The 14,601-nt window shown below is 41.7% G+C and overlaps 1 protein-coding gene across 2 annotated transcripts; it reads left to right on the top strand.

The window, feature by feature from the left end:
* Positions 1–295: 295 nt before the first annotated feature.
* Positions 296–12,444, top strand: tmtc4 (transmembrane O-mannosyltransferase targeting cadherins 4). Of its 2 annotated transcripts, none has more exons than XM_067604054.1 (19): positions 296–553; positions 658–769; positions 869–1,072; positions 1,251–1,366; positions 1,963–2,179; positions 4,508–4,595; positions 4,792–4,892; positions 5,182–5,274; positions 5,778–5,939; positions 6,234–6,436; positions 6,795–6,969; positions 7,349–7,480; positions 7,615–7,694; positions 7,800–7,907; positions 8,024–8,165; positions 8,321–8,435; positions 11,597–11,709; positions 11,896–11,965; positions 12,175–12,444. In XM_067604054.1, exons 3-19 carry the CDS (start codon positions 911–913, stop codon positions 12,321–12,323), a joined length of 2,226 nt encoding a protein of 741 aa, XP_067460155.1. In that variant the 5' UTR covers positions 296–553; positions 658–769; positions 869–910; the 3' UTR covers positions 12,324–12,444. The 2 variants fall into 2 exon arrangements, with proteins under 2 accessions (XP_067460155.1, XP_067460156.1); XM_067604055.1 differs by having other exon boundaries at positions 643–769.
* The last annotated feature ends 2,157 nt before the right edge of the window (positions 12,445–14,601 follow it).

Raw genomic sequence — 14,601 nt, 5'->3', positions numbered from 1 at the left:
CGATTAAAACCTGCAGCTAAACTCAGTCTACATAATGAGCTCCAGATTTCCTGGGGGAGAAGTGTAGAAAGGGTTGAAGAAGAGAGCTTTTCACTTCAGCCAAATAACTGTCAGTCAGTACTTTTTTACTAACTGTAAGAGTAATAAACTCCTAGAGGCTAAACTGCATCATGTGTGTCTCTGTGTTTAGCCTACAAGAGCTGTAACCGTATCCTCACATTTTGAACTGAACCGCACTACCTCAGCAGCACTTACATCCTATTCACCTATTGGCTGAAAATGAGTACGTCACAGTGACGCAAAGCAGGAAGTGTTTGAGCCTGAGCGTGGATATTTGTTTACAGCCGTGGTTTTCTGTCTGCACCTCGCCGGGGCTGTCTTCTGCAGCGGAATAATCTTCCCCGTTGTCTCAGAAATATTTAAAATAGATAGCCAGCAATACCGATATAGCTACTACTGTGCGTCGGTTACGTCTATGCCGTAAAATAATGTGGATAGCACCCGCTAACAAGACATGCTAAAGTTACGCGTTATTAGCCTGCTAAACCCCAAGGTAACGTTTCACCTTCACGTTGCAGCGTCGTGTAACTGTCAGACAGACTCATTTCACCTCTCTGTTAACAAAAGTATAAAGTGAATCAGCATGTTTGTGTGCAGGTACGACTTGTTGGCTCTTTCTGTGAGTTAACGTTTACGTTTGCTAGCTAACCTGGCAGCTAGCTGGCATAAAGACTGTGAGCCCTCTAAAGGTGTCTCTCAAAAGATAAAGGTAATTGTTATGAGTCCACTCAGTGTCCAAAGCCAGCTATCGGTATTTAGATAACATTTGTAGTAGGTGACACTGTCTATCCATTTTCTTCCCCTGCAGGGACTAGATGATGATACAAATTGACCAAAGCCCCGATGCATTATGGCATTGTCTGAAGTTTATTGGGATCACCTCATACCCCTGCCAAAGCTTCCTCCTGTCCAAGCCAAAGTCACTGTCGCCCTGGTGGCACTCCTGTGCTTCATAAACAGTTATGATGGAGAGTTTGTGTTTGATGACTCTGAAGCAATTGTCAACAACAAGGTAACTTTTTTCCAGTAGTATCATTCCCACATACACACAGCTGTATGGGGCATTGAGCTTCCTTCCCTTGTGTTGCAAAAAGTTATCTACTTCATGACATGGCTTCTGCAGAGTGAGGAGTGGCATTCTGTACAGGTTAGTGTTGCTGGCATTAGTCTCATTTTGCTTTCTGTTGCAGGACTTGAAACCAGCAACGCCTCTGAACAACATCTGGAGAAATGACTTCTGGGGAAGCAACTTGAGTAGCAACTCTAGTCACAAATCCTACCGGCCTCTCACTGTCTTTACATTTAGGTTAGTACTCCTGTGTACTGTATGATCTCACCCTCTGCTGTTACACAATGGTTACAAAAAAATGCTTGTTTCTGATTGGCTTGGAGTTGTCTGTTAAAATCATTTAACATGGCACTGCAAAAAAGTTCCTGTCAACCCTTTCAATGCAGTATTAAAACTGCATGTTATATTAAAATACAGTAATAGTACTTATGCCTCATGTTACAGTATGTTTTCAGTTACCTCACACTGGTGAAAAAGACATAACCACGGGGTAATTTTACACCTAACTTCAAAACATAGATGGCAATTCAAACACAAGTACCACATTTCTTTTTACCTGTGGTAGGTGTGTAAGTGTGATAATACACTTCCAGTTTTCCTAAAATAGAAATAACAGACCTAGTAGAAGAATTATTGCTCAACTCTGCATCTTGGCCTTTTTTGCCTCTTTCTCATCATATATTAATGTGACAGGAACATCCCAATGCCATCATCATTTCACATTAGGCTTTAAAATAGCTTGTGCTGCGCCTTACACACTCACACACATCTGTTATTTCCTGCACCTACTTTACATTAAGCATCAGGTATTTCCCCCGCTCTTGCTGTTGCAGGTTGAACTACTTACTGGCGGGAGGCCTGCACCCTGTTGGTTTCCATGTGTTGAACATCATCCTCCATGCTGTCATATCTGCCCTTATGATTGATGTGTTTGCTATACTGATTGGTGGACTGGCTTATGATGAGAAGAATAGGATACTGAACCATGCTCCCAAGACCTCTCTGCTTGCTGCCCTCTTCTTTGCTGCACACCCTGTCCACACAGAAAGTGTAAGTCCAGATCATGTCCGTGGTAATTTTTCATCTCTAACAAGAACATCAAAATTCTTACTTCTTCTTTGCTCTCACTGTAGCATTAAATAAAACAAGCAGTGCTCAGTCAGTTAGGAATAATAAGTATGGTGGAAGATAGAACTTGGATAGTTTCTGATGGGTTTGGAAACTCACTGTTCCAAAGATATACAACTGTTGCTCTTCCATAGATTTTTCCTACCTTATATTCACACATCCCTTAGTCTCAGAGCTGCATTTCCAACGCTTTCTGCTTCCATCATTTGACATACAGAAAGTGACCAACCTGAAGCGTGCCGTCACATGTAAAATCATACAAAATTTGGACTCAAAAGTTTGGTTCCTTCACCAGTTCATACACTGACGGCTTGATTCCAGCGGGTGCATCTGTGTCACGTTCTGGCTGCGACGCAGCCGCCATAGCTGATCCCAAGGTCACAGCTACCGCAGCGCGTTTCAGAAGCGTCCCAGAAGCAGCTCTCTGCTCCGCTAAACATATGCATCTAGTCTGTTTTTGATGGAAGCTGCATCAAGCTGCATAGAGCGTTTTGAGGCAGACAGGAAGTCAGACACAGAAACGGCATAGAGCATCCAGTCAATTTTCAAAATAAAACACCCTGTGCAGACTCCTGATCATATATCACATCACTACATCAACATTACCCCTGGGACACACTGGATGCGTGAGCAGTGCGTGTGCGTTGCTTTCCGTTTCGGCGCCCATGTTAACAGGTTAGAGCAGCCACACAGGCCGCGTGTCACGTGCGTCTCACGCAGTTCAGCGATGCACTTCTGAGGTTCACGCATCCAATGTGTCTCAGGCGTTACGTTATAAGTGGTGGCACCAGGCCAGAAGTTAACCAGTCAGAGAATATTTGTCACCATGGACGACAGTGGAAAATCACAGCACTGGTGCCCTGGTCCTGGCTTCCTCTCCAGGTAGAGGGGTGTCTCTCTTCTCTCTGGCACTGCCAGTGCAAAAGCGCCCCACTTCTGCTCCCGGTGGGGTATGGCACTGTGCAGAGGACAGAACCAAACCGTGTCACAGGCGGAACGCGACGCAGCCGTGCTCGGTGGAATCAAGGCGTGAATGAGAAACACAGCAGAAACAGATCTTTCTTCATTGGGAAAAATGCTTAGAAATTATGTAAACAGAAGTCTCAGAAGAAATCTTCACTCAGTCCCTGTGAATCTCTTAGTTTAATATATTCTGTTTATATTTGGAGAGCTCAAAACATGTTTTCTATGTGATAGTTCTGTGAAGAGAACTAAAATTCATTAAAATGTAAGTGAATGAATTGAACTTATGATCACTGGTTCATTACATTTGCAGAAGACCACAGTTGGCAGAAATGAATCTGAACAATGAAGAAAAATTGTAATTAAAACAGTTATTTTTACATCCAACTTCTTGGACTTTGGATACTTTTTTAACAGTTTAACTGTTACAATCTTTAAACTCATGGGAAATGGAAAAATAAAACTGTCATCTACAAATAATTCAATTTAGATAATTGGCCATTTTTCATATCATGGCCCGATGCATCAGTTGTGCCCAATTATGCTAGCTCCCCTTCTTGCTTTGAACTCGGGCAGTAACAGTTGTTGTTGTGGGCTTGTATAGCCCATTGAGACATTGTACTTTATGTGATTTTAGGCTACAAATAAACTTTTTTTTCCCTACAGCAGTGCATCATGGCATCTTGTCTCTCTAGTCCAGAGGTTTTAATACTAAACATGCAGTGGTTCCATGCAAAGAACAAAAGCCCCGTCTCAGCTGGGAGTGCAGGGCCAAGGTGTGTGTGGTAGCATGGCCTGACTATTAGCTGTGTTGGGATGCTTATTGACCTGCCAGCATATGTGTTTTTTGCTGTAAAGCCTGGTTGGAAGGCAGCAATTCCCCCTCTCCATTTTCTTTAATCATGCAGGGCAAGGACTAGGTGAGACCTGGGGGGTTGGAGGCAGGCAGGCTGTTGGCTTAGGCCTGCTGTATGTATCAAAGCAGGCAACCCCAGGATGCCAACCATATTGTACCCACACACTGTATAGAACACACACACCAACAAGCCACTCTGATAATGAGAGATTCTTCCTACCTCTGTTAATAAGCCTCCAGTTGTAACTCAATACACCATGCAAAACAAAATGCGAAATGGGCGAGATGATACAAAATGCAATCATTTGTGAAAGGCTGCATATGATATGACTGTTTCTAATGTATATTTGGTAGTTTAACTTGTTTTTCTGTCTTATCTATTATATCTTATTCTCTTGCTCTGTCTTTTTCTCTCTTTCCATCTCAATAAGGTGGCTGGTATAGTGGGTCGAGCAGACCTTTTGTGCGCCCTGTTCTTCCAGCTCTCTTTTCTCACCTACTGCAAAGCTTTCAACAGAGGTAGGTATCTAACACAAGTGTTACTATTTATTTACACCGTAAAACTGTATCATACAAAGTACTGTCCATATGAGATAATACATGTAGTGCTGGCATCAAACATTGTGGAGCTACTTGTTTTTTTTTTTTTTATGTATCTTTTGAACATTTGCATTTCCTGTCCATAACTAGCTTGGTCTTGGCTTTGTGTTCTCAGGGACTGACAGAGATGACAGGTTTTCTGTCCAGTGGGTTGTGGTCAGCCTCTTGCTGTGTGCTGCAGCAATGCTTTGTAAAGAACAAGGCATCACAGTCTTGGTACAAAGTCTTTTTTTTTTTTTTTTTTGTAAAGAGCATTTTGTAGTTAGTTGATGATTTCATCACATCCGGTTGTAACAATGTTAAAAGAGAGACCTCATCAATAGATACCAATAGATACACTTTATGGCGACATGATAATTGATTTGATCTCTTGTTCTTGCTTACTTGAAAAGCTAAGTCTGATGTTTTTTCACATGTGTGATTGGAGGTAAAGATCCATTTTGTTGCTGACCTATATAAATTTTAAATGCCATTTCTCCTTCCTTCTCTATGTATTTTCCTCTAGGGTGTGAATGCAGCCTTTGATGTCCTCCTGATCTGTAATGTTAATGTGTATGAACTCAGCCAGAGGCTACTCCTTAGGAAGAATCCACTCAATGTGAGTTACAGTTTATTTATCCTCCCCCCTCTTTTCTGTCATAAATTATGTACTCCCTTGTATGATTAATGTCACATCACATACATTGAGGGTTCCTATGGGTGCTGGAAATCCTTGAAAATGCTTGAATTTTAATGTGGTATTTTCAAGATTTGAAAATTGCTGGATTTTGAATAAAGAGCTTAAAATTGTAATTGCATTACTTTCATAGTAAATCGCTGGGTCAGGGACACATTTTGAAACTTGAAACTTTGTTGTGTTTCCTTTTTAATTTGTTTCCCCTCTGTAGAATGCTCTTATTAAACATAATTTATATATATATATATATATATATATATATATAAATAAATGATTTATTTGGAACGTGCTTGAATTTGATTGAAGAAAAGGTGTTGGAACCCTGTACATTGTCTATGTGAAGCAATATGAACTTGAGATCACTGGGCTCTTGAAACAGGGCTTGAAACAAGCACAGATTATATATTTTATATATTTTCTGACAGGTGAGTGAGATGTTGCGATCAGGATTGCTTACACGATTGGCTCTCATGGGTCTTGGAGGACTCTCAATGCTCTATGCACGCTGGAGGATCATGGGAACAGGACCACCAGCATTCACTGAAGTTGACAACCCTGCCTCTTTTGCAGAAAATTTATTTCTCAGGGTGAGTGAAATTCATTTGAGATACAACATTTGATCACACACTGTAGCTGTACATGATTACATCCTGAAATAATCTTTATTTTCTTGAAACGTTAGAAATATATGGTAGGATCTATGCAATAATGAATTGACTCCAATGAAGCATATTTAATTTGTTCACAGTTTAAATCTAATTAAACATCTAATATTACGTTTAACCCAAGTACTTTAATTCTGAATTTGAAATGCTTTTCTTCCCTCGTCTCTCCCCACTCTCTTCCATTCTGCACCCTTCCTGTTCCTCTTTGATTGGCAGATAGTGAACTATAATTACTACTACTCTCTGAATGCCTGGCTGCTGCTGTGTCCCTGGTGGCTGTGTTTTGATTGGTCCATGGGCTGTGTGCCTCTCATTAAGTCAGCCACTGATTGGAGGATGGTGTGGCTGCTGCTGCTCTGGTGTGTCCTGATAGGCTTGATAAGCCAAGCCTTATGCTCGCAGGACAGCCAGAGAAGGAGGTAAGCAAGCAGAGCCATCTTGCACTCGCAGTAGATGAGATGAAGTGCATGTTGGCCTCTCTAGACTTAGACTTGATTATAAAAATTGTATCATATCCACTGCAGTGTGACCAGAGCAGCACCACGTCTCGATTGCAGTTAGAGAATTCTTAAAATTCGCTGTTGCTTTAGAGACAGTGTGTGTGTGTGGATCAAGTTTCCTGAGTTAAGGGCATGATTTTGGAGTGGTTTATTGAGCCTACCTTTTTTTTGCTGAAATTTCTCCTCCATACATTGTCAGACAGCTATTTATATTGTCATGCATAGTATTTTATTATAGCCCTTTTGCATTGTGTGATTTTTGTCTTCTCCTTGCCAGGACATTGACTTTAGGTCTGGTGCTGCTGGTGGTCCCTTTCCTGCCAGCCTGTAACATATTTTTCAGAGTGGGCTTCGTCATTGCTGAGAGAGTGCTCTACCTGTCTTCGTCTGGCTACTGCCTACTGCTGGCCTACTCCATCGGACACTGCTGCTTCCGCTGGGCCAAATACAGGGTAGGGTGGGCTGATACCAAAAAGATCAGAACAAAATAAAGGCTACCACATGGTGATGGTGAGCCCTCGGTTTCTAGCAAAGATTCAACTCAACGACCTTTCTATTTATATAGCCACCAGGTCACGCTGTCCCAGTTCAAAACCCTTTCATTTAACCACCTGTTTATGTAGCTTTGAAGATTCAGTAACTCAGTGATGTAGTGTAGGGACAGACATGAGAAATGTCTAATGACTCATCTATAAAGGGATGATAACAGCGGGTGGTGTCCACGTGTTACATGGATACATTTGCAGTCTATTAACTTTGAGTCACAGAGAATTTACTTTTAAGCTTAAGGGTCATAATGACTTGTTTTTTTTTTTTTCTTCCACATTCCAGAAGCTGCTGTGTGCGTCTGTGCTTACACTGTTGTGTGTATATGTAGCTCGCTGTGCTCTCCGCAGTCACCAGTGGCGGTCGGAGCAAAGCCTCTTTACCAGTGCCCTGACTGTCTGTCCACTCAATGCCAAGGTAAAGATCCATGTTTTGTGTGTTTGTCTGACCGTTTCTACAGGATATATTAAGTCTTTTTCTCAGCATGTGGAAATAAACGAGGGCCATACACTTAAAGTCACACTCTGATACCTAATGTGTTGATTCCTCAGGTCCATTATAATGTCGGTAAGAATTTGGCTGACAGAGGGAACACTACTGCTGCCATCACATATTACAGAGAGGCAGTCCGGTATGTCTCCTCACAAGCATTGGCAATCCAATCAGCTACTGGCTTGTTGAATAGTATGCGAGAGATGACGGAGTTGTGCTAACTGCAGTTTTCTGTGGCTTTCAGGCTACATCCTAATTATGTCCACGCCATGAACAACCTGGGGAACATCCTGAAGGAGAGGAATGAACTGATTGAGGCAGAGCAGCTGTTGTCTAAAGCAGTTTCTATCCAGTACGTCGTTCAACACAAAGGAACACAACACTCATTATACACAAATGACAATTTAATTTCACTGAATAACTCGAAAAAGCCCCTACTGATTGCGTTGCATTTATTAATCTCTCCAGGCCTGATTTTGCCGCAGCTTGGATGAATCTGGGTATAGTTCAGAACAGCCTGCAGAAATTTGAGGAAGCAGAGCAGAGTTACTGGAACGCCATCCGCTTCCGGAAAAAATATCCAGACTGCTACTATAACCTGGGGCGCTTGGTGAGACTCCATAGTGCAAATACTCTTTAGCAGTTGGTGATATTTTCAAAAAAATGACGATGGAAAAACTGCTATTGGTAGGAAAGATCATTTTATAAAGATAAAGTATTTACAACACAATTATCCTTTCTTTTTTATTTTATTTTCTTTTTTAGTATGCTGACCAGCACAGATACGTGGATGCCCTGAATGCATGGAGGAATGCAACAGTGCTAAAACCTGAGCACAGCCTGGCTTGGAACAACATGGTCATTCTACTGGACAACACTGGTATAAAAAAACACACACACACACACACACACACACACACACACGCGAAAATGTAACTGTAATTGTGAATCACACCTCAAGGTTGGAATCTACTATCACTAAATTGTTTGGCAGGTCCTTTTATTACATAAACTACACTAAACACCAGACAACTAATTTAAAGATCCCGTCTACTAGGCCTGTCATGATAATTATGTTATCAACTCATCTTTTGATAACGTAATTATCAACATTATCATGTCCATATATTGACTTATTGTGCGATATATGGACATGACCTTGATCATTTTTGCTGACTTCAATATTGCCCATCGTGTTTACACGCCTGTTTGTTTACGTAAGAATGTCACCAACATGATGCCAGAATAAACAGCATAACTAATTGTGTGTGGTCCATCTATTTAAAGCAAATAATCTGTCTGTCTGTTTCAGCAGGTTGTTTAGGTTTCAGCATTTTGATAAATCCAGTTTTTGCTCGGGCTGTTAAAATTAAAAAAAGGGGGAAGGCAGCGTGTGACGCCTGCTCTTCCTCGGTCTCCACATTAGGGCAGATCTTCCTCACTCTGCACTAGTGGCTAATAGGATATTCATGTCACATTGGCTAAGTAAGTAGTCGCTGCCATTCCTTGCTGTTGCACATCCTGAGTGAGGAACGCGCAAGTGAGCGGCACCTCTCCTACGGCAATAACCGCAAATAACTCTGTCTGGCGTTTTTACGGAAATGTAGAGCCCACCCTCTGATCCCCCCACCCATGTTGCCCTGGTGAGCCTAAGTGGCTCAAGGTTGAGCCACTACCCCGTACCGGACCCACTGAAAGCTGCTGCCATTACTGCCTGGCCACTTCTGTTTTTACATGTGATGTCGGAGGGCGGAGCTGTGTGCAGGCAATCCAGACTAACCTCGCGATTCAGGGGAAAGATTTCTTTCACATTCCAGTGTCTGAAGATTCTTAAGAATTAAAGTTCATCGCTCTTTGAAAGGGTGTTCTTGCATTATTATGCTATTACATATATATATATATATATATATGTTATTATATTAATGGCATAAAATATTCTTAAAATGACAATATCGTTTATTGCAATAATTTCCGGGACAATATATCGTCCGACAAAAGTATTTATCGTGACATTCCTACCCTCTAAGCATGTTGTAAGACATATAAAAATACTCAGCTTTGAATGATAATTTGTGTCAGATATGGTTTTTCAACAATAAATATTCAATTATCTAGTTAGAAATCATTTAAATCTACATCTTCTCCTTCTCCCTCATTGAAAAATCCACAACTGGTCTCCAGACTAGTTGTGACATAGAGCTTCCGTATTCCTATGCATGTTGCACACTGTATTAAGCTGCAGAGCAGCTGTTTGGATCAGAAAGTGCTGTTGCGAGATCAGACAGTTGATCTGCGGCATAATATAGTGTGCAGCACGCGTAGTAATACAAAAGTTCTATGGTTGAGGAAATGAAGTGCCAAAGGACTATCTGACGACAAGGTAAAGCAATGAAAATTTTCTAAATATAGCGTACACATAAACTGATTTTTTTTTTTTTAGGTGGGCCTTTTTTTTAGGTGGCAAAAATATGTTTTGCTGCTGCCCTCGTACAAAGCAGTACGTTGCTTAACTTCCACCTGCCTTCTTCTCTAAACTGGGGGCATGCCAACCCCCATGTACTATAGGTTGTACACTGACCATGGATGAGTACCTCATACAACCCCACTTCAAAAAATCTGACTGTCCCTTTAACTCAGATTTAAGGTGAGCAACAGAAACTTTCCAGCTTCAGCAGATGAATGTGAAAACAGCCTGCAGAGTTACAGTCAAACTCTGCACACACACCATACTGCACAATGAAGCTCAAACATCCAACTGAAGGAACAAGAACACATTTTTGAGGGGAGGGAAACTTCAGTGTTTTCTCATGCTCCTATAGGCTTCTTTACATCTGAAATGTTTATTGTTGTTCTAGTAATGAGAATGAATAAGAATACAAATAATAGATAATAATAATAATAATAATATTCACACATTTGTGAATATTTATTTTAGCATTTATGGGTCTTTCAAAGAGCTCTCTGTTCTGTGTGCAGCTTGTCCCAGCATTAACAGCCAAGAAACACAGCGTTGTTATTTTGGAAAGGCAGGAAATCTAAATGGCCAACAAGATTAGACCGGAAGAGCAGGAATCAGCAATGCTTGAAATTTATGTATTAAAGCTTTGTGTTCTGAGTTTTGAAGGCACTCTTCCCTGCCGTGTGGAGAATGCTCTGATTTCCAAACGCTCGAGCCGTTTTGTCAGAAGCCGCTCCCGCGGGGGCGGGGTCTCCCAGGAGGGCACTGGAACTGTCCAATCAGGTCCCAGTATGTTCCTGATCAAACGTGGGCAAGCACAGCCAGAACAGCGCCCCCTCAGAGTCCCCCCACCGCATTTGTTCCCCAAATCTGACAGAAATAATTCTACCTCTCTCCCCAGCTCTCCCCACCAAACAAAAAAAAAAGGAGAAAAGAAGAACAATGGGTGTCATTTTCAAATAGCAAGGAATTGGGAATATTCTTTTCTCTTTGGTATTCATTCCCCCTTTTGTTTTGATCATTACACAAACAAAAGGCAGAATCAGTGTAGATTCAGGCAGATAGGCACAGACACCATCTCATATGTAGTCACATGTTGGCAAGCTGTGAGTGAAGGACACAGGCCATGACTCAGAACATGACAGTCATTGTCTGTCTGACTGTCTCTCTCGCTCTCTCTCTCTCTCTCTCTTTTTCTCCATCTTTGGCCAGACATCAGACGGGTCTGTGACAGAGATCAATAACCCAGTGGGCCTTGTGTTCAACCTTAATTAGGAGACTAAACCGCTCCTCCATGTGTGGAGAGGGAAAAACTCTGCTCTAGACACTGCTGACAAATAAAGCAGACAATCAGATTCTCCATATACCAGCTGTTATTACAGTTATATCTCATGATTTGTGTTTTGTGTTTTGTGTACTGCACTCCTTTGATCATTAACACACATTCTTAGTAACATATGCACTGTCTACCGTGTTGTGTAGCTTATACTAAAAATACCATGTGTCACAAGCTATATGTGTGTGTGTGCATCACTAAATATGAATGTCTGACATTTTTTGTATTTGTCTTTTCTGTCTTCGAGGTAACTTGGGTCAAGCGGAGCTGATCGGTCGGGAAGCTCTGAGGCTCCTCCCAAATGACCACACTATCATGTTTTCATTGGCTAATGTCCTGGGGAAATTACAGAAATATAAGGTCAGTCAGTGTGGTATAAACATTTCAACTCAGATTATTACTTTTCATGCATGTTGATGCTTTTAGTGCTAAAAGGTCCTCCATAATCTGTTATAAGTCAGGAGTGGTAAATTTCTTTGACCAGCTAAGATTATTCATTGTTTTGTTTTGTTTTTTTTTTTCTATTTGTTTTGTTTTTTTCCTCAGGAGTCAGAGGGCTTCTTCCTTCACGCTCTTCGGATTAACCCAAATGGTGCTAGTTGCCATGGCAATTTAGGTAAGGCTACTGCAACTTGGGCTGTACCACATATTTTATACTGAGTAGAAGAAAGATTATAAGCACTCCAGAACTCAAAAAGAGAATTATTGTGCACACTAGACGAAGCAATATTGTGCAACCTATGTGAACTATATTGAACACACTAAATGAACAGAGCTGAAATTGTTGCTGCTGCTCAGCTTGAAGAAGTGTCTATTTGTCCTCAGCTGTGCTGTATCATCGCTGGGGAAAGCTGGAGCTGGCAAAGAAACACTATGAGCTGTCTCTAAAGTTAGACCCCGAGGCTCCAGGGACCAGAGACAACTACAACATGCTGCGACGCAAACTGGACCAGCTTAAACAGCACACACCCTGAGGGAGCCCACCAGGACCCTCGCCTACCATGAAACACATTTCTCCACTGTTCCAATTGATTTTATTTTATCACACTAATTCCGGCTTTGTAGCATTTGGAAATAAAAAAAACATGATTTGTGTATGAGGCTCTAGTTTTGGTCTTTGAACAAAAAAAAAAAATCTTCCACTGTGTAAAGGAGGAAAACTAAAGCGAAAAGCATTCTTGAACAGCTGCAATTTGTCATTTTGTAGCTTTAACTAGTAGAGAGCTTTTCATGTATGAGACTGCTTGTGCATCATTTGATTTCATGGGTCTGAGTTGTATCAGGGGCAGGTGTGCTGGATGCCTGTTCTGGTTACATGGTCGTCTGCACTGTGCTGTTTTGTTGCCCTGTCTGAAGGCCATGTGGAACTGATACTTGGTGAACCCCATCCTCTTTTCATCTCTGACCCTGTGTTGTGTCAGCTGGACAGAACACCAAGCATGTGTGGATCCAGAGAATCTGTTGTAAAATTTATTTGGATTGGCCTTCACTCAAAAGTCCCAAATGTTCCTATACTCAAAATCTGTGATGGTTTGGATCAAGATCACTAGTTTGCACATGTTCATAGCATAGTCTTTACTCAAGCGGGAAAAACACAGCACACTGATTGTCCATGAGAGGTATTAGCTGGTAAGTGTTGGCCACTGGTGGGCTGATGTGGTTACTGTTTGTTTTTTGATACCCAGCTCTTTGTTCCTGAATGGGATGGCACTCCCCCCTTTGCCTCTGCTCCTCCTGAAGCCTCTGTAGTTAATGGGAGAAAGGTGTTTGTCCTGGCAAGTTTTTCTGAAGTGTCCACAAGGAGACAAGGGGTCAGCTGAGACAGGAAACCCGTAGCCGGTGCTGTATGAAAACAGCTCTATAGCACAGAGCCTTCAAAGGGAGATGGGGATGATCTCCCCGGGGACTATGCACGCATGCACGCACACACACAGGCCTGCTCCTCTTGAAGATCGCTGCTGAGGGAAAAGGCGACCTCAGTGTGAAACATCAGTCAACAAGTGTGCACGGGAGGTCAAAGTTCAACACACTTCTATTTTTTCACCTGCTTCCTACAGCTTGCAGGAAACTTTTGAAGCTCTGGCAGGCTGGTATGGTTTTGCTTTAGGGGCCGCTAAGTTTGTTTACACATACAGTACAATACACCAGTTGTTGCTTTGATGCTTGGAAGATGTTACTGATATTCTCATCGGGGGGTGCCACAGCACACACGACCAGCGATGTCCTCTGTATATGACCTCCTAAATATGCAACTAATATGATGAAATTTCCTTGTTACTCAACTCTGTTTTTTATTTTCGCTGCTTTGATGTACAGAGTCAGTGGTAGATATAGCTGAAACCACAACAAATAGCCTATATACACGACACACTCAAAGTATTGTTTAGCTGAAGATTAAACCTGTTTCAACAAGACCCATGTAAAGGTCAGTGTGGTGAAAGGGCTTCATGCTATGGAGTGAATGCAGACAGAATAAGATCAAAAAGATTTGGATAGTGACATTCAAGACTGAAAGCTTTTCCCTTATATTATTATTTTTCGTCATGCAGTGCAACATGCAGTGCTGCCGATGTACGCTTGGCTACAAAACCATCAGCTATTCGCTTTATGTACTTACGGATCCTTTCTTTACCTTCTGTGTGATCCTTTCTTTCAGTGCCTGCAGCTGACTGTCTAGCTGCACAACTGCGCTGGCACATCAGTGGGGGAGCCCACTTTTATCATAATCATTCTTTGAATACCTTTCATTATCATAAAATATGTTAGTATTAAAGGGATGGATTCACCGGCCCGCCAACATCTTCATTATCCATTCTGACTGACAAAAACCTGCTGTCCTAGGGAGTGACATTAATAAAAGATGGGATACTACAACCTTAAGAAGTCCTCTCCTTGTTCTCTGGGTTTTTACTGTATACCTTTTACCTGCTTGGGTTGTCCATCACAATCATATAATGAAATCAACTCCCAGGTGGGGTTCTTTATTGCGTTCTGTTAATCGCACTGATAAGTTTTGATCATTGTAATCAATGGATTCGGGAGAATGATGACTGATTGTTCGCAGCCAAACACCCTTCACAAATCTGTAATACTAAATTCAACAAGGCATTTTGTTTTGATTGCCACAAAACTTGTTATAAAAAAAATCCCCCATTGTCGGCCTTTTGTTGCAGCGGCATATTCAACAGCAGAACAAGAAGCAGGGGAGCACTAATTTGAACCCACTGAGGGTGTTTTGGAACAGCAGGTGTG

The sequence above is a fragment of the Thunnus thynnus genome, chromosome 11, assembly GCF_963924715.1.
Source record: "Thunnus thynnus chromosome 11, fThuThy2.1, whole genome shotgun sequence".
Taxonomy (NCBI): Eukaryota; Metazoa; Chordata; class Actinopteri; order Scombriformes; family Scombridae; genus Thunnus; species Thunnus thynnus.
This window is presented reverse-complemented; position numbering and strand designations above follow the sequence as displayed.

Bases quoted from the DNA above. Each gene is read 5' to 3' on its own strand.
- tmtc4 (XM_067604054.1), top strand. From the start codon at position 911: ATGGCATTGTCTGAAGTTTATTGGGATCACCTCATACCCCTGCCAAAG. The intron at 2,180-4,507 runs GTAAGTCCAGAT...CATCTCAATAAG, and splicing joins ACCCTGTCCACACAGAAAGT to GTGGCTGGTATAGTGGGTCG. The intron at 4,893-5,181 runs GTACAAAGTCTT...ATTTTCCTCTAG, and splicing joins AACAAGGCATCACAGTCTTG to GGTGTGAATGCAGCCTTTGA.